General features: G+C 42.5%; 1 protein-coding gene across 8 annotated transcripts in view; it reads right to left on the reverse strand.

Moving 5' to 3' along the window:
• The window catches only part of STON2 (stonin 2), a 68,060-nt gene that overhangs the window by 5,352 nt on the left and 43,118 nt on the right, over positions 1-19,590 (reverse strand). For 5 of the 8 annotated variants that reach the window (XM_030950505.1, XM_030950506.1, XM_030950508.1 and 2 more), the window contains exons 5-6: positions 6,965-8,800; positions 710-912 (exon numbers count right to left, since the gene is read on the reverse strand). In XM_030950505.1, the coding sequence (XP_030806365.1) occupies positions 710-912; positions 6,965-8,800 (2,039 nt within the window). Of the gene's footprint in view, positions 1-709; positions 913-5,114; positions 5,325-6,964; positions 8,801-16,088; positions 16,240-19,590 lie in introns of those variants that run through there. The other 3 variants (XM_030950513.1, XM_030950511.1, XM_030950510.1) reach the window with 2 other exon arrangements.

Genomic DNA, 19,590 nt, shown 5'->3' on the forward strand with positions numbered 1-19,590 from the left:
GATAGGGCCAAGGGGATCTATGTTTGGGTTCTAAATTTCCTCATCTCCAAAAACTTGGGAATAATCCAATGTTTTAATTCTTAAAAGGGATACTTAGGAAGATCAAATATTATCTCCAGGGAATTTAAGAAACTACTAAAAATGTAATTACAATTACCAGTAAAAATATTTGCCATGAGAATCTTTTCAGAATCTCTTTATCATTGCTCTCAAAGAAGGCAATGTAGGATGCCAAATTCTCTGCTGAGTATTCAGCTAACATGCAAATTTACTGAGATATTTTGGCAGGTATATACATAGTGCACTTTCCTATCTGCTCCTTTCCTTAGGGCAGGCAGAAGAAAGAAGTATTTAAGCAGAGAAATACTGTGATTCTTTTGTCTGCAGTAGGACTCCCACGGTAGCACTCCCACTAGGGAAGAGCAGCAGAACTCCTGTTCAAGCTCTCCCTATCAGCTAATCTCCAGGAACTGGCTGTGTGCACGCTCTTCCACAGGCAACTGCAAGCAAATTTATTCCATCTTCGCTGAGATAATCCACTGCTTATTTGCCATGAATCAATAGCTGCACATGGGTAGCTACTGCACACAGCCTGGCATGAGCCAAATTCCCACCTCTATTGTCCATGGTATTTTCTTTGTCTGCCCATACTTTTTAAGACAATGAAGCATGCAAAGTAACCATGGTGATTAGCACTGCTCAGTTTTACCTTGTAACTGTAGTGTGCTGAATAGTTGACCCACTTCCTGACATCAGTCTTGTCCTCCACAGAGATGGAGCGGACAGCGGCTTTGGACGCAGAAGTGGTGGGCATGTCAAATTCCACATCTACATAGCGGACAAAACTGGAAGGCACTTCCCGGTCAGAGCCAAGCTCTAGGTGACAGAAGAAGCAGTGAGGATGGCCAGAAGCTGGAAAAAGAGAGTAAACAGTCAGGAGAGTTGTGTCAGATGAATCAAAACACAATGCCTAGGAGAAAGTAGCATCACGAAGCTGCAGGAAACTGAGAATCTCCCTAGGTGAATTAGTTCATAGCAAGTGTCTTACCTGCTTCACTGTGGCTAAAGTTACCAAAGGAATTAAACAAAATGCAAAAGGATTGCTAATCACTCTAGTTTGCTTTTAGTGGGTGAAAATACAAGAAGTAAATCAAGCACAGTAAAAGTATTTGTCCTCTTGATTCCCTCAGTGTCTTTCACATGCTAAGTACATTGTGGCACATCCTTCTGAAATGCTGTGAAATGACAGTAAGGAAAGACAGAATTTGGAAATATTTGATGTTTATTTGAAATAGTTTCCCTCTTTTTAACAGAAGAAAATGTATTGGATTTCTCACGTTCAAAAAGCAAATTTGTGCAAGGTTTCAGAGTAACCATTTATTCCTCACTGGAACCCATGACAAGGTGGCTAGTCATTAAGGATGGCAAGGAGAGGAGGTAATGCTTAGCTCTGCCATATGTAAATAACCCTTATTATTCTTTCTTCTTTGTTTTCCTGGACAGCGGTGATGTTTAAAAATTAAAGCAGGGACTTCTAGTCAAACTAAGTCGGCTTTTTCTCTGACTGCTGCCAACTCCTTAAGCTCTTGAGCAAGTAATTTAATGTCTCTACCTCAGTTTCTCTATTTGCAAAATGAGGATGAAAGCCTTCACAGCCACACAGGGTTTTCTGATTGAAAGGATCCCATTACCTACATATGTGTAAATTAATGTATAAGTAAATGAATGTATAAGTAAATGAATGGAATCTTTGCCTGCCTTTATTACAGGCTTTAGGATTCCTGAACACTTGTTCACTAAGAAAGTTCTTCTCCATGCAGGTCAGCAAGGTGTACAGGACGGAGACAAAGAAGGAGGAAGGTAGACAAGTAAAGAGAACTGGATGGGGAAAGCCCAGAAGTTCCCACTGGGAAAAGATGGAATACACCTGCTTAGCCCAAAGTCAGCCTTGTTAACTGAAGCCTGAAAAGCAAGATGTAGGAGTATGACTTATCTCAATAGGATGAAATTAGGCAATCTTTAGAGGGCTTAGGCATTGCAACGTGACCTCTGAAATAGAACTGGAAAAAAAATTCTACTCAGCGTAAGTCTGGGTAAGAATTTCATCTAGAGCCAGCCTCATATATCAAAATGGTCTAGCCAAAGTTTCCTCACTGCTGGAAGGTTTGTAAAATAATGTGTGTGCAGCAAATCCAGACTGTGCAGTTCAGCAGAGACCAAGGATATGCAGCACCATAGCTGGAGACAAGTTATGAATGAATGGGTGCAGTTATCAAGCAGATATAGAGGCTCAAGTTCTTGCAAGCATTAAAAATGCATCTGCTTTTTGTCAGGATTAATTATCCCAAGCAGAGTACTGACTCATTTGCCCTGGTTCTAAAGCAAGCCAGGATCTCTGTTTGACAGCCCTTCCTGGCTTTTCATACATGGACATTCTTTTTCCTGGATCAAGAGCTGTGGTACACAGCAGGCCTCCCTGGGGGTCCTGCCCACCACAGGAGAGCAGCAGCCCCAGGAGCTCTCAGAGAGCTCTCAGGGAGCTCACCGTGCCCTCCAGCACTGCAGTGCTTTTGCTCCTGGCCAGTTCTTGAGCATGGCTGTGGTGAGCACAGCCATGGTGGCAGCGCAGGTCGGGATCTGACACGGGGCCCCTGGGTAACACAGCACTGCTGTCTGGTAATGCATTATGAAGATGCCTAAACCTGGCTCCAAAAATCTGTGTTCAGCACTCAGTACTGGCAACCAACCCCCAGTCTCAGGCTCTCTCATCCTTTCATATCTCTTTCCTCACACTGTACCACTTTCAGCAGACTCCTCACTGTAATCCTTCCTGCTCATCTGCTTTGATATGCTTTTCCTCTCCAGTTTGCTGTGGGTTGCTCCCTCCTCCAGAGTGGAGAATGCCAGCAGCCCAGGAGGAGTGGCTCAGTTCCCTGGTGCAGGCCACATCCACAGCTGCAGAACATTCAGCTTGTGCCGTGACACTCCTGAGCTGGCACGCGCTCAGCTGCTTTGGGGGCGGATGTGTGTGAAGGTATCACTGGGAAGTGTTCAACTGGGCTTCAGCACACTGCAGGCCAGGTGCTTTGGAGAGCTGACCTTTTCAACTCTTCATAATTTCAACTGGACACTTGGTAACACCCCCCCCCGCAACTGCATAAAAATTATGAACGTTATTAATTTAAACCAGCTCATTGTGGTAGATAACAAGGCGAACAGATTAAGAAAGCTACTCCTTCACTGAAGTTACTGCAATATTACCTAGCCCATCAGTGTTCATTACTATTCTGCGCATGAGGCTCATGAGGCATCACCTCTATAGACTGTTCAACAGGCTCATTCAGAGCTCTTTCTCTAATGAACAGGTGAACAGGTACCCTTCTTAGTAAAATCAGGAGGAATCAACACACTGCTTTTGTTTTGCACCTCTTGTTTCCTTGAGCTACTACCAGTTGTTCTGACAATCAAGGATCTGATAATTAATATATATGCAAGTGTAACTGTGATTGGAGAGAATGTGCTTCAAATGACTCATGACACTCCAAATGTCCCAACATGTTTGGATTAAAAGATTAAAAGATATAATCCACTTCAGAAAGTATTCCAGGCAGCATGCCTGGGATCCACAGCCAAACTAGATAAAGTTCAAATCCAGATCCAAGGCTCTGCATAGATGTTACATCTCTGCTTCACAGAAAGAGCATTTTTCCATGATCAAAGACTGTTTGGATGTTTCCCTAGTATTCTACTGGTGGATTAAAAAAAAAAGAACATGTGAAGCGCAGCCAGCAGCAACTGGAGCTGTAAATAGCCTGCAAATAGGCATTTTTCATCAACTCTTTTGTTCATAATAATTTTAAATATGTCACAGGCAATAAAGTTTACCAAGCTGTAAAAATGCACAAATATTTGCTATGTGGATTTCAGCAATGTGCTCAGTAGAATCCAGTCCCAATTTTTTTCCTTAGGTCAAATCACAGTCAGACTATGCACTGTCCTTCACTTGTCACATGCTTTTCAATATTCAGTCATAAGTAGATACTTCGGCTACAAAATAATACAGACAGTGCTGATAACACTGTCTCCTAGGAGAGAGAGTGCAAAGGGCCCCATCCCATTAGAAAGCACAGAAAGAAAAAATTTAGATAAGAGTGCAAAGCTGCTGAAATAATTCTTAACAATCTGGGAGCTTAGGATGCTGCAACCTGCATACAAGCAGTGAGTTATGGCAGGACACGCTCTCCTGGGGACAGCAGGTTTGGGGGTCATGCTCCTCACTCTACACAGAGACTGCACCAGTCCACTTTCAGGGAATGTAGTGAAGGACAGGAGGCCCAGCTGGCTATCTGGAGACCTCTGGAGTTCTGGGATTGTGTTTGCAAGGGACTGTGTGTCAGAACACACACTGTGGATGAACAGAAAGTCCCAAAATGTGTACCTATATGCGTACTCCTCTGAGCATGTCTGGCAGGCAGGCACATGTGCTGGAGCACACATGCAATGCATATGCCCCAAGTAGTGTGGACCTGTTGTGTGGCCTCTGGAGGCAGGTGGAGCTGCAGGCTGTGACCACATGCAGCACTTCCCTCAGTTCCAATGTGATGGCACTACTCCTCCTCTGCTCTGGAGTCCCAGGCATAAAAGCAGGTCATTAGCAGGCCAGATATTTTTGGAAGACCCAGAGTGCTCTTAGGGGCGAGTTACAGGTATGACAGTAAGAGAGCATAGTGTGAGCCAGTGGACTCATAGTTTTGTGTTTAATGCTTGAGAACTGTATCATTTATGACAACTTTGCAAATACATGGAGTTGGGTCATTACATGACTTGTGGATGGGGCTGGATACAGCCAAGCGTGCACAAGGCTGGTAGTTAGATCCCACATGACTATCACGTGGACAAAAGCATATGTTGTCCATCAGGCAAATCTAAGAGGGAGTGGGAATGAATCCTTCTGAGTGCCACTTAATATACCTCTTTGTTTGCCATATGCTTTGAGAAAGAACCATCGGCTGAAGTACCACCAATAAACAGAAATAGTCCCTGAAGGGCAAGGTCAGATTTCAACTACTTGGCCTGCCCTGTCATCACTCTGGGATTCCCTCCCTTTCACATACCTCATGTGTCTTGGCCAAGACAGTGTTTCCAAGGCTCTTCCTTTCCCTGAAATAACATCTGATCTGACCGGAGGGGTGAGGACACTCTCTTCCTCTCAGGATGTAAACAAATACCAAGTGCCCTGTGTTTTGCATGATGACACTGATGGATAGATGCTCTGTGGCAGGGGTCCAACAGCAGCAACAAATCTGTAATGTATTTCCTTCCCCCTGTCACAGTGTATATACAATAAAGAGTCACAATGGGAAAGAAGGAAACAAGAGGCACAGATCAGTATCTTCCTCAGAGTAGCAATGAGTAAGGCAGCATCACCTTGCAGGAGGCAGTAGAGACAGGGGGTTTGCCTCTTCTCCTGGTTTGCTACTGGCATGTTCTGTGATTGTGTTAAAGTCTGAGGGCTTTAGTTTCCTCAGCTGTGATGTCTGTATGGTACACTGAGATCTTTGCAGAGAAGATACCACAGAAGGCTCAATTTCACAGCATCTCATTCCCAGAGTCCATGCAGATGGCATATTGAGATTTTCTTCATAAGCATGTTATTGCTCATAAACAGCCTGGGGTGAATTTTTCATTGCTGTATTTCTCTCAGGTTTCCAAGCTCTGTCTTCCTCCACCTCAGTCTACAGCAAACCTGGAGCCTTCCCTTTTGTCAGTGATATCCCTCCAAATTTGTAACCCGTGGTGTAAACTGGTGTCCTTGGGCTGAAACATGATCCAAAAGATGAGGACATTTGGATCACTGTTTTGCTGACACTCAAACTCAGGAAAAACATATAGAGAGTGCCAAATCTGGTACCACAATGAACTTTCTTTCAGGGAACACTGAAACCCTCCCTGTGGCCCAGATGCATTACTACAGCATTAATACTGAAAAGTCCATCTCATTTGTAAAATTCTAGATCAGACAGGTCAAGAAGTAGAATTCACTACAACTAAGAATAAACCTGAGTTGTCCAGCTTTATTGTGCACCATGGATGACAGACATCAAATAGAACGACTAGCAGAAATGGCCACAGGCAACAGTAGCTTGCCTACATAATTTTCAGGTTTAATTACGACAATGCTACTAGAAATACAAAGACTTGGGATAGAAATACAAAGTGGGTTTCACGTTGGTATTCTCTCTTCAGGTTTAAGCTGTAATTCCCTGTCTGCACTGATCACAGATACATAGCTACAAAATGGTATTTGGAAATGTCTATTTTTTTTTAATGGTTGAGCAATGTCTTCTGTTCTCTTACAATCCCCATTTCAGATAATTCAGAGGCATTAATTGTGGCATATGCACTGAAATATGTAGCATGGGCCCAGTATGCTTGGAAAAGATATCACATGTGCTGGAGCTATAGCAATATATCTGATCCTGTCATTCAGCCCCACAGCATAGAATCTTGCTTTTGAAAGTTACATGAAAAAGCTCTGCTTCCAATCCCAGTACTGAACACACAGATGTTTGATGCCTAGGTTTCATAATCAGAGAATCACAGAACCATTTACTGGAAAATATCTTTCAGATTATCAGTTCCAACCATTAACCTAGCACAAATCTAGTCTACCACTAAACCATGTCCCTAAGTACTACCTCTTTTAAATACCTCCAAGAAGAGACAGAACGCATATTTTTGCATCTTGGAAACCTAACACTATTTTTATCATTAGCTATATTTGTAGTATACGTAAAACTATTACAATGAATGGTCAGACAAATACTTGATGCAACTAACTTACGCCCTTTGGTATACTACAGAGGATGACATATCTCTCACCATTTAAACTCAGTATTTCTTATCTTTCAAAAGACATAATTTATTTTAGTTTATTGCTGCAGAGGTTGTATATGGCACTCACCTGAGTTTTTGTCAGGCAGTCGGTTTATCCTCCATACGATGGAATTAAAGGCATGCTCGTATTTGGCAGTTCCCAAAGTTACTCTCATTACTGGCTCAGAACCAGACAGACTGGTTGATCCAAAAGTGGCTCCCTTGTTCACCTTGGCTTTCAAAGATTTCTCCCCCAGGACACTCTCCCTGCGGAAGTTCTTCACCCACTCACTTGGCACGGGGTAGCGGATCATCACGTTTTCACAAGGGACCTGAGTTAAAGGGTCATGGTTGGAAGAGAACCCCGTGGACATCATCAGCCAGCTCTGCACCTCCACCTCAGCACCATTGATGCTGGCAGCTGTCCTCAGAGTAAAAGGCAAAGTTTTCTCAGCAAAGACAGTCCTGAATCTCATCAGTTCAAACCGACAGGCATCCAAGGGGTTGAACAGGATAATACGGGAGTTATTAAACACATCCTCATCCACACATGAATGGAAGCGGCAGCTGTATAATTTAATCCACTTAGTGGTAGTAGTGGGCATAATATCCTGCCTTGCAACTATTTCATTCCCTTTGATCAGGATATCGTTAAGGCCCAGTCTGCATTCTGCCAGGCCAGAAAGGAAGCTGAGAACATAGATATGAGTCAGCACACTGTGCTGGAGAATCACACTATCTCCCTTGGCCAAGATGCCATGAAACTCATCCCTGACATCCACAGTGATTTCTTCTTCTTGATAATTCAGTCCCACCGTGCTCAGATCTGTTGATGAAGCTGGCAAGTTCATCAGTGTGTCTTGCACAGCAGTGATGAAGCTAAGGAAGTCTTCATAATCTGTAGTCCCAAGCTTGATAATTTGCTCTCTCTCTGCAGTGTGTGCAATGGCTGGTTTAGGCTGATACTTCTTTTTCTCCTTGTATGTTGTGCGATCCAACCGCACGCTATGTATCCTTCCATTCTCATCGTAGTTCTGCAGCTTGCGCTCTGAAATCTCATGATTGATTTCAAGTTTGAGCTCCCGAAAAGGCTTCTCTAGTCCCTTCTCATAAAAAAGCTGTATACATCCACTGTTAGTCAGCTTGACATATATTGGTCCCCAGTGCCTGGATGACATAATGTTCTTCTTCTCTGGGATCCTCAGCATCATTGGCCATCCATCCTTTGGCTGAGCTGGTGCCAGGTTAAATAAAGCTGCATCCAGATCATATGGCATCATGGGGTCATCATCAGGCAAGGTAGGACTGCTCACACCATCTGGGTCTCCAATCTGGAGCTGTTTGAGCTGCTCCACAGCATCTGTGTGCGTTACAGTCTTGTTTGCCTCATGGAAACTGACGGTATCAGGCTCTTGATGGAGAATAATGAGAGAGTCTCTTTGGCTTTTGCCTGGAGCACTGGAGACAGAAGAGCTTTTGGAACGCCTCTCCTGCTCCTCAAAGAATGAGCTGAAAGGATTGATGGGTGAGGGTTGGACATCTCGAAGAGATTCATCCAGAAAGGGATTAGTAGCACTCCACGGTGGTGTTTCAACAGAAGGCAGCTTGGTTAAAGAAGAGAGATCTAGTTTTTGAATTTTGGAGAGGTCTCCCAATGTACTTTTAGGACGCTCTCTTTTCTTTAAAGACGTAGTGAGATTAAAGTTAACATCTGGAGCCTGTGTTTCTGCAGGTGGGGTATCTGTTTTCAAGGGAGAAAGGCTCTGTGGTGCAAAACTGACTTCATTGTCATCAAAAGTCACCCAGCTGGGAAAGCGAACTGTGGTTGGGGTAGATGAATGGCCATTCATGGATGTGTTGTTCAGCTGCCAGTTGACAGCCTCCATATCTATCTCTTCATCTTCCTGGAGAGATGAGGAGTTATCTTTAAAAAAAGAGGGGAGGGGAGGAAATTTCAGCTAATTATTCTGGAATTACCTAGTTCACTCCTCAAAAAAACCCTCAGAGTCTGCACGCTCAAGGAAGGCCTATTCATATGTTGGGCAAGAATAAGATAGTCAAAAGACTTGGCTAAAATGCTGAGGAGTCTGACAAGAATCAATTAAAAGATACACAGTTAAACACAGAAAAGTCATCCAGAAAGACATATTAAAGGAATGATAGCAATGATTGTACTGATCTCATCCCAACACAATGACCTAAAGGAGAAACCACGTGTCACAGTGATTTTTTAAAACTTCCCTCTCTAAACTTTCAAGATGCATTTCTTCTCTACAGTTATCTTCTGTTATTTGCCTGGAATGTTCCCTCAGTCTTGTTACATTTTTCCTCCCTTTTCTCTCCCCATATCCTTCGCTCCAGAGAATAATCCAGTAGGAAGAGGAATAAACACTGAGGAAGAGCACATCTGCAATCTGTCCCCACATACTTGCCTGTGCATTTGCCATTACATAAAAGCACATGGAATATGGTGATGGAACTACAAAAGGTGCCCAGGTGTGATTTTTCCCCAGGATGTGTTCAGCAAAGAGACTCTTTGTTGTACCCAGCGTGGAAGACTTTGAAAGTCCTTGGATGTCTCTGAAACATCTCTTAGCGAAGCTGTGATCTAGGGATATATGCTAGGATAAGGAAAAACATGGTTTTGACTTGTGTTGTGGAACCTGTCCTCATCCTCTCTCAGGACAGGGAACCTTTCAATGCTATTTTCCTAGTCTCAGGCTCTGCCAATACACTTCCTAGAAAACTGTATCACAGTGCACTATTTCAGTCCCAGCTCTTCCCAGGATTGTTGTAGCGGTAATAAGGCGTTTTCCAAAATGAGCACAAATTCTCAGTGTTAAGAAATGTAATGATCTTCTTCCCATTTTCTTCCTACTGAGCTAATGAATCAGAATGCTCTAAAAAATGAGCAGCCAGCATGAAATTATACTGTGTAACTGCACCATGTTTGCTCTACATGACACAGCAGTGCTGGCATTTGTGCTTTTTGCTTCCCCCAGACATCCCATGTTTTACACAAATCACTGTTCTTCAGTACAAGCAAGAAGTAAATGTAAAATGTAGCACTGTGGTATAGCTGTACACCTGTGATTTGAGCATAATTTACAACAACAACACCACCAAACTATTTTAAGTCATTATTTAAATTGCCACCAGTTCCCAAAAAAGATGAGCTTGTTTTCCATTCTGCCTCAACCATAACAGACAATTTGAATTTTTATTTCAGCTACCATTTAGAATATGAAATAGGGAATACTCATGCTAGCCGAAGTGCTGCCATGAGCTCATTATAATGTCTTGGCTAACTTGATATTCTGGTCCTCTCATTCCAGTAAGTTTACCCAACTTTCTGATCTAAGGACAAAACACATCAACCAAGTTCTAAGGGTTATTACAATTGAGAATTATATATGAAGGTGAATGATACCAATTTATTTTTCAAGCCACAGCAATACAAAGCAATAACAAGAACAGACAGCCTTTACAGACTACCCATGCATTGCAAAACTGTTGAAAAGGACAGTCCTCTACATACTGTATTTAATGACCCTAGAAGCTTCTGTTGACTTTTTCCATTGATGTTTTGACTTTTTCTAACAATTATCTTTCTAGACAGAAGCCTGTGCTTATGGGAAAGAAGGACTACTGCCTTTCAGGCATTTGTGCTTACAGTGCTTCACTGCCCAGAATTATTTGCCTGGTGTCCCCTCCAGTCACACCACCCCTTGCTGCTTGGAGAAGGAAAAGAGCATCTTCCCAACAAACAAGACTGAACTAACCATTAAGACACTGGTTTCATACTACCAGAACAGCAGTAGTTGCAGCTGCAAGTCTCACTGCACTATGCAGGAAGCTATCAATAATTTTCCTCTTCTCTGTTTATCTTTATTCAACTGGAGAAACTAATTAATTCAATCAGAGTCCTTTCACTCTTCCTTGAATAAAAAAAATGTTCAAGATAACAAAATTTGTAATGTAGAACTTTCTTGAGTGATTTAATTTAAAAATACTCAGTGTTTTTATTGTGTTATGTTTATTGAGTAGTTAAAACTCTGGTTCATAAAAAAATTCTGTACCACTAGCGTGTCACATATGGTATAGAAAAACTGAAAAAATATTTCATAGTCTGTGTACAGTTAACTTCCCTTTCTCTTGTACAGATCTTGGCTGCAACTACAGTTTTATAGAAGTTCCTTTCATGTTCAGTAGTGTGTACTATGCAGTGCCCTAAGAAATCAGAATGTGTCTGTCTAGTCTTAAAAAAACCCCAAGCATCTGTAACACATTGTGCACAAAACTGATACATTAGATTTGTGCAGAAAATATCCATATTCAGAAAATGCTCTTTCCAGATCTACTGCTCACTTTTTAGCCTGTAAACACTTGGAAGTTAGCATACTAATATTCCTAGACAGAATTACAGTCAAGAACAAGCACACAGCCTATCCAAAAATCACCAGAACATTGCAGCAAAGAGAGATATACAGCTTTAAAGTGTAAGTGCCTGTGTCTCCAATTCATACCAATTTATCATATGAACAATAGACTCCAAACTCATGTAAGTAGACTCCAATAGTTCATGAAAATAATGGACAAGGTTGTTAGTGTCTTGAATAAACTGTTACATCTTTACATCAGGCAGGAATTACATGTAAGAGGCAGTTACTTTTAAAGGGAATAAAGTTCCCCTAGTCATAGCTAGAAAACATTTCATACTCCAAGTAAAAGCACTGCTTATCACTTAAACATAGCTTGCTTTTTTTTTTTAAGTAAGTATGGCTACTCAAAAAAGAAATTGAGGAAAACACTTTTTGTTCTCTTTACATACTTAAAAGAGTGGAGTTCTTCTCTTGTGTAACACAATGGTAGTGAATGGGTCCCAGAATTACTACAGAAAAAGAGGCTTTTTGATTTAGCTCATTTGAGAGCCACAGATCAGGAAAGCTCCTGGAGATTAGTTCATGTATTTCCATTAGCTGGCCAGAAGGTGGTACATTAACACTAATATAATTGGAAGAAGTGTTCAAGATCTTTACAAGATTTTGACAACACTATGCCTGTTGAAAGAATTCACATGCTACATGCGACATAATAGTATTTGCTTCTAATTAGATTCAAGTTGTGAACAGAGCTCACCTAAGTGGTGGAGAAAAGATTAAAACCTCCTCCTTCTACCCGAGAACTTATTTCTATTAAACAAACAGGTATATTCATAAAGTAATTGTCTTATCAAGTAAGCATGCCTACAAGATCCATTACAAAGCACCTTCATTTCTACCCCTGAAGACATGGCACAGATATGATTGACATATTTTTACCACTATGTCATCTAATTGAGCTCTCAGCAAGGTGTGCTCAGCCCAGAGATTACCAAGACAGTGACTACACCCTGGACTTAGTCATTGCTACTGCCACGGGAATACTTACACTCCCAGTTCGGGTAGGCAAGGCAAAGCCTGTGTGTGACAGGACAGAGCAGAGCTGGAAAACACCAAATGAACCTGTTTCAGCAGAGAGATCAATAAGAGAATGAGAGAGTCTCTGCAGAAGAATGAATCACGCTACTTCATCTTTCAAGGAGCAAAGAAGAACAAGACATGTACAACATTTTTCAAAAGCAGTTTCTTTAAAGGTACTTTGGCAAAGATAAATGAAGATAGTTTTCCTCAATGTACTTTGGACTTTGCTTCTCTCCACAGATGTCTGCCTCCCTCTCTGATTTTAATCCACAGTACATACAACATATCCTTCAATAATGGAACTGCCACTGAGATGAGACTATTGACCTCATGAAGAAATTAGAGTGAGTAAGGAAAGAGAAATGTGTCTGCAAGCCCAGGATGCTTCATGAAATTGGTATCTGGCAAGAAGGATAAATCTGCAGCCAGCCCAATAAATGCAAAGATAATCCCAATCCATCTTGGAGGAGCTGATGCTACCATGCATTGAACAAGCTCTATTTTGCAAAAGGCAATCACTTAAATCTCTCATACACAGACAATACATTACTTCATTATGCCATAACTTTTCAAGCAATATATGGTGAACCAGTAACAAAATACAAAGGTTTGCAGACCTTGTTAGTTTTGTCTTGAGTACCTGAGGTAATACCACAGGGAACAAGTCTCTCATTTGCAGTGCCAGACCACAGGTGGAAACGTGCCAGCTACTGCATCCCTTCAGAATCTGGGGTCCCACTGAGCAGCATAACCTTTGATAGCAAAGCAACACACTATGGCCTCAAGCCTTGAGTTATGGATTCAAATGGCTGCTGCTCTATGTGTGGAGTCTGGCCCTGCTGAATAAATGTGAGAAATGTTCCCATAGCTATGGGAAAATCCAAGGCAGGAGACCATCATGTGTGTTAAGTGGCTGAAGCACTGGATTGGCTATTGTCAGTCCATCAGTTCAGAAACTGTACTGGCAGTGACCACAAATGGTAACATCAGCTGATGACAACTTGGTAGTCAATGCAAAATAACTGGTTCTCTGATTCCTAGGTGGACACTTCATGCATGGCTGAAACCAGTGTCACCCCAGCTATCTGCTCAGTCTTGTGCTGATTCTTTAGCAAAATAAGACAAGTCAATACACAGGGATGTTGAATAAGCCTGTACCATTGCTCAATCCCTGCTTACACAAATAAACACTGCACATCATTTAGAAAGAGACAGGATATTTTACATCTTCAAAAACACTACTGCAAACACTACTGGCCCCTCACAACATTTAAAAATAGTAGCAATAACTTCCTCATTCCTATGCCCGAGGCATTTCCCAGGATCAAGTTTTATATCATATCAAGTCAGCAGCTCACATCCTGTCTGCCAGATTTGTCTGCATATCTCAGGTCATGTGGTCAAGAGGTAATCTCATATTTATACACTACCTTTACCCTGAGCACTATCAAAATGATTTACAAGTTATGTGACTGCTGATATTTAAACCAAACCTGAAGACCCATTTAGAAATTTCTAATGTAAGATTCTGTGGAAACTTCAATTTCAGTTATGTATTTTAATAATTTAGTTACCTGGTGAACTGTGGAGATAAATGTGTTTCACAGACAACACAGGTGACATATAGCTACAAATCACAGAAGATAGCAGTGCTCAACTTTTGCCTAATGCTAATACTTTTCACCCCTGTAGCTTGTTAGGCAAACATTTTCTGTTTAAAATGCAAGGAGACCATGTAACTGCATGAGAGTAGCCAGTTTGGCCAGTTCTTCTTGCTTCAAGGCAGATGTGAGCTCCAGGCTACAGGGAAGTTTTATGAGCTAACAGGTGAGGTGCTCAGTAAAAAGGTGAGAAGAGCTGTAACAAAGCCACGTGCGTCTCAATTAGTTGTTTTTTTTAATTTTGGAGGGATTTTTGACACATAACACAAAGGACTGAAGGTAACTGGCCAGAAATAGTGTGAGAAAACAAAAAGGACATGATCTACATGCAATGCCTGACCCACATAGATACCACTGAAGATGCAGCTGCCAGTTCAACATCCATCCACTCTCTCCACAAAAAAATAGTAATTAAAGGTGCCTGAGAAGCAGGATGATGCAAAGAATATGACATAGGAACGGGCTGCAAAAGTCCATAGTGCTAATCTGAACCATGTGACTGTCTAAGTGACCATCAGCTAGCAATTTACGGCCTCTGCTCCACAAGTTTTCTCTCTGTAGCAAAACAAAAATACTGATGTAATGGGAAGTGTTAATGGTTGTTGTCATGTGATAAATAGGCTATCATAAGTCATGTGAAAGCCTGTGAGTTTTCTAGAAACCATAATGGATAAAGGGAATAAGCAAGGAAGCTCCTGTAGGGAATAAAACAATTGCAGAGAGTAGAAGCTGTGGCCCTCGGCTGAGCAAAACTTAACTTATGTGTGTCAAGGTACTTCTTTGGGCACTGGCCATTGCAAGCAAGTGTATCTGGGTGAAAACAAAGAGAAAGGTGGAGAGACTGCAGTAAACAGCTAAGGCTCAATGCTTACATGCTGGACTGGCTGTGAACTGCAAGGAGAAATGCTGGGCTTTTCCTTCATCCTGTTTGCTCCTCCCACAGGCTAAGAAACAGGGTAGTGTCCACACTATTTAGAGGCAAGCGAAAAAGGTTTACCAAGACCTTGGAAAGCAAATGCTTGCAGTTATAGATTGTGAAACATGCTTCTTACAGTGAGATAGGCACCACCTTATTTGGTTATTGTTCTGTTATTGTCTTCAAAATTCATATTGGGGTGTTGCTAAAGTGGTTGCAGGGTTGAGTCAGGATGCTGCACTGCCAGTTTTCACCTCTTGAGGCCTTTAAAGATGTGTTTTGGATATATGTTGAGCACGACAATTCAGAGACAGAACATAGTAGGAAGAAATATTCCCACTAGTGATAACCTAACTCCAGCCTCCTTTACAGTGATACTGATCTCAGTTTTTGCCCATTCAAAAAAAAAGTGATGCGACAGGGGTTGTCTTGGAGGGTGTTATGAAAAGCATAGCTGTGCTGTCAGAGTTTGTGCTTGTCCTGCCAGTCTGATGAGCACAACCTACCATCAACAACTTCAGCCAACTTTGGAAAATAACAGAGTTGACCCAGCTCACTCATCGTATACATATAACAAAAGGACTCCCAAAGAGGGTGGAAGACAGAAAACTTTCCAGTTTGTTCATCCAAATACATTTTAATTAATTGTCCTGCTATACAGCCCTCTGCCCAAGTGTGAGAGTCTTGTTATCATCCTGTGGTGTTATCAGCATGTCATCTCCAGCCTCAGGCAGCTGTCCACCAGCCTGGGAGGCTGCTATGACAGACTGGCTCGTTTTACGATATATTGCTGTGATTGATGAGGCCATTCCCCCTTTTCTGCACTCATCTGCTCCAGGCCTGAGACTCCTTTAGCACAACCAGTCCAGGCTCCCACCATAAAACCCCAGCTGTTGTGCAGCTATTCACAATTGCAGGAAATCAACAAAACCAAATACTGGGCTGTTGCCTATCTTATGTCATTTGGAGTTTTGTTTTTCCTTTTTATATGTATGTGTGTAGCTGCCATGGTACACAGGATTATTCAGGGTCACTCCACAGAGGCAGCCAATTAGAAATCATCCAACAAGCAATTTCTTCCTCCCTCCCCTGGACCATTGGTTGGTGTGATTACAGTGAACAGAAAGGCATGGGACTCTGTTAAGTGTGAAAGTTCAAGCAAAAGTGACTTACACGAGTAGAATGGAAAGATGTAACTCATTATGTTATCACAGCACTGCGGGGAGAAGTGAAGAAGAAACCTATACTTCACTCTTCTGTGCTGATTTTAAACTTCCATCTTTCCATCTTTAACAGGCATCTTCAATCCAAGCTATGATTCTGGCTGGAGGCAAAACACAGAGTATATAAAAGGTGCAAATTTCTGAACGTTAGTCTTGAATAACTTCTCAGACAGCTGATTTCTTTTATAATTTTTAAGTTTTAGCAACCCTCATCACCACCTAGTCTTAGCTGTGTGGCCTATTTCATCCCCAAATGATGCTCACCATTCCTTTGTTGGGAATGCAGAGACGGGAGGAACAAGGAATCGCAAAAATTTTTGTCCTGAGGCACTGGAAGTAGGAATTAGGCAGGGTATTAAGACTGGATAGGATGGAGCTCTGAGTGTCAGGACAATCCCTGTACAAAATACACCACAGAAAGCTAAGTGGAAATAGACTTCTACATTCTGGAAATGTGGAAGGGACCTAACAGATCTCTTCAGGGTACAGGACAAGATTAGGAGAGGGAAAAAAAAAAGGTATGGACAGTGTGACAGGAAGCCTTACTGCCTCTATCACCAAACTGCACAGCTGGTTTGGTGGCGGCGCCGGAGAGACAAGAGCTGAGCACAGAATGTGACCAATGTGAAGGAAAACAACAGGGCCCCCACAGCTGCTGTGCCCTGTAAACAAAGCTCAGCTTTCTGAAGGGCCATGTGAGATTTTGCAGAAGAGTCCTGAAAGAACTGAGGTCTGCCCAAAGGAAACAACAAGGATTAGAGAAATGAGGAACATGGGATAATAAGATGAGGACTTCACTGAGCTTAAACAAAAGGTACTCAGATTACAAGATATATATTTTAATGTACTCCTACAAAAAGATCAAATGAACATTCAAGAAATAAATGGGCAACGCTTAATGCATAACCAAAACCACCCAAAAGCAGTATCTTACACAGTGGCACTGACGGGTGGAGGAAATTGACAGGAGTTATCTAAGAAGAACAACATTGCTGTGGACAAGAATGACTGCTCAGTTCACTGGTGAGCATTCTATTCTACCATTTCAAGGACTGATCATGTCCTAGGAAAAGAGGTTTTTTTCGTCATGAGATAATGCTGCAAAATAGCTTCAGTATGTTAGGAAAATGGGGGCAAGAGAAATTTTTTTCATCCACTGGTCTATCTTGATAAAGGACTTATATAAGATGTCAGAAATAGCTGTCAGATGAGACAGTACCACCAGTACCACCAGCAGACTTCCACTAGGTTAACAAGTCTGGAAGAAATATCTAAATTCATTTAGGAATGTAATGTATTCTGATCTTTTGCACTGTGTCTCTTCAGTTTGCAGATTTGTACCACTCATCTAGGTCACATCAAGGTCAAATGGTAGAAACAAAAAGGCCAGTCATGTGGACAAGGATAGGCACCCTATGGAAAGGTTTGAATTTAACTTTTCACATGGAATGGCATTTCTTGTAAGCTTTGTTCAGAAACATACATATGAGCACTTGAAGTCATGAAGGAGAATTCTGCCTTCCCACTGGCTTCAGGAAAGCATGTTTCTGCTTGAGACAAGAAAAGAGAATGTACTGGGAGTGTGTTTATTTGAACCACAATTTTAATGCTCGAGAAATGCTGACAGCTTGCAAGATTAAATCCTGTATTTACTAACTCAGCAGTATCCTCCCCCCTAAATTTCTCCATCAACACCACACCACAACATAAGAGGGAAACTAGAAAACAAGGTATCTATTGACACTTGGCAAATCTGCACTTGAGTTCTCTGAGCTGGATCTAAACAAAACTGTTTCTTGGGATTAACTCTCATGATTTTGGATATGAAAAGCGGTTCACCCATAAAGCAAATTGAAACCCAGATCTCTCATTACATGATCTGAACAGTTGTCAGTTGGCAGCAGCCTGACTGTGCAGGGATAAAAACCGTGCCACAGTCCTGCGGGTGAGCCAGTCTCCTTGTGAATAGTTTCAGGATGCATCAGGAAGCAATTACCAAATCCCAACAAAACCTAGTTATGACCCCTTTCCTTCATCACCAACTATCACTTAGAGAAGCCAGAATTATTTTTCTCCTCTCTCCCCTACAGTTAAAACACAAGTTAAGAGGATTTTCATTTTCCCCTTTAAACTTTCAGCCCGGTTCAATCTCTTTGTGCCGAGCCTTTTGTCTTCGGGAAGAGGCTATTTCGCTGGAAGCCGATGGAAAGACCAGTGTCCGGCAGACAATGGAGCTGTCTGCAGAGCAGGCGCTTCGGAGCGGAGAGCGGGGCGGCGGCGCCACAGGCATTCCCGGCCTGTTGCCATAGCAGCGGGGCGAGACCGGCCTGCCCGGCCGCCGGGGCTGTGCGGGGAGCCCGGGGCTGGGTGTCCGTGCGGGCCCGCGGAGGGCACGGCAGGGCCGGGGCTGGGTGTCCGTGCGGGCCCGCGGAGGGCACGGCAGGGCCGGGGCTGGGTGTCCGTGCGGGCCCGCGGCGGCAGGGCAGGGGTGCGCGGCGCTCACTGCGGGCTGGCCTTCGCCACAGGCTGCTCCGCAGGACCGGCTTGTACAGACAAGCCCGGGCTCTAATTACAGAATTTAAACTAGATCAAAATAACATGCACCAAACACGTTAACAGCATTGTGTGCCTGGAACTGGCATCCTTCAGGGTCCACCAGAAATCTCCGTGGTGGGAAAACACGGGAGGTCCCTGGCTATAGTAATTTCATAGGAAGCGCTGGCTGATCAAGGATGTTGAGTGAACAGTTTGCAATTTCAACCAATTCTACATATTTTATCTCCTTCTCCAGCAAAGCAGGCTACAGTGGGAACCATTAGAAAGTCATTAAATGGAAGTGGTCACGCTTTCCCCAACACAAAGTATAAATACAGATAGCATTGGTCACATAATCCCCTGTAAAGACAGGGTAGAGTTGAACAGGAGGGCAGCTACTGGAATCCTGTATGCTTTCCCCAACTTTTGGCTGTATTACTTGTAGCTCTAGAGAACACAGATTTTTATAATCCACACCTGAGTCTCACCGCCCAAATGGGAAAGTTCTGGTTGCTTTTGTGATAGGTAAGACCCTTTTCTCAATGATCTTTGATGGGGAAAAGAAAAAAAAGATCTATAGTTATCTTATTTCCTGTCTTACCTTCTAATTTCCATTCTTATTTACTGTCATGCTTTGGTACAGAAATTGAGGAAACAACATCAAGCAGACAAAGCAACTCCCTTTTCAGCCAAGACCAGCTTTACTTTTAATTTGGTTGGAAGAATAAGGATCCTGCCTGCAGCAGCTATCCACTCCAGCAGTTTGTAAACTGTAAGTTTTATGTAAGTACACCAAAGTCTGAGTGTTTCTTCATTGTCTTTTTGACCTGCAAAGTGGGCTGAAAATCTCTTGAGAACAGGAGCTCTCATGAGAGTATATAAACTTCAGGTCAGGACAGAGTCTCCTGGATCAGCAT

The sequence above is a fragment of the Camarhynchus parvulus genome, chromosome 5 (assembly GCF_901933205.1).
Source record: "Camarhynchus parvulus chromosome 5, STF_HiC, whole genome shotgun sequence".
In the NCBI taxonomy this organism is placed as follows: Eukaryota; Metazoa; Chordata; class Aves; order Passeriformes; family Thraupidae; genus Camarhynchus; species Camarhynchus parvulus.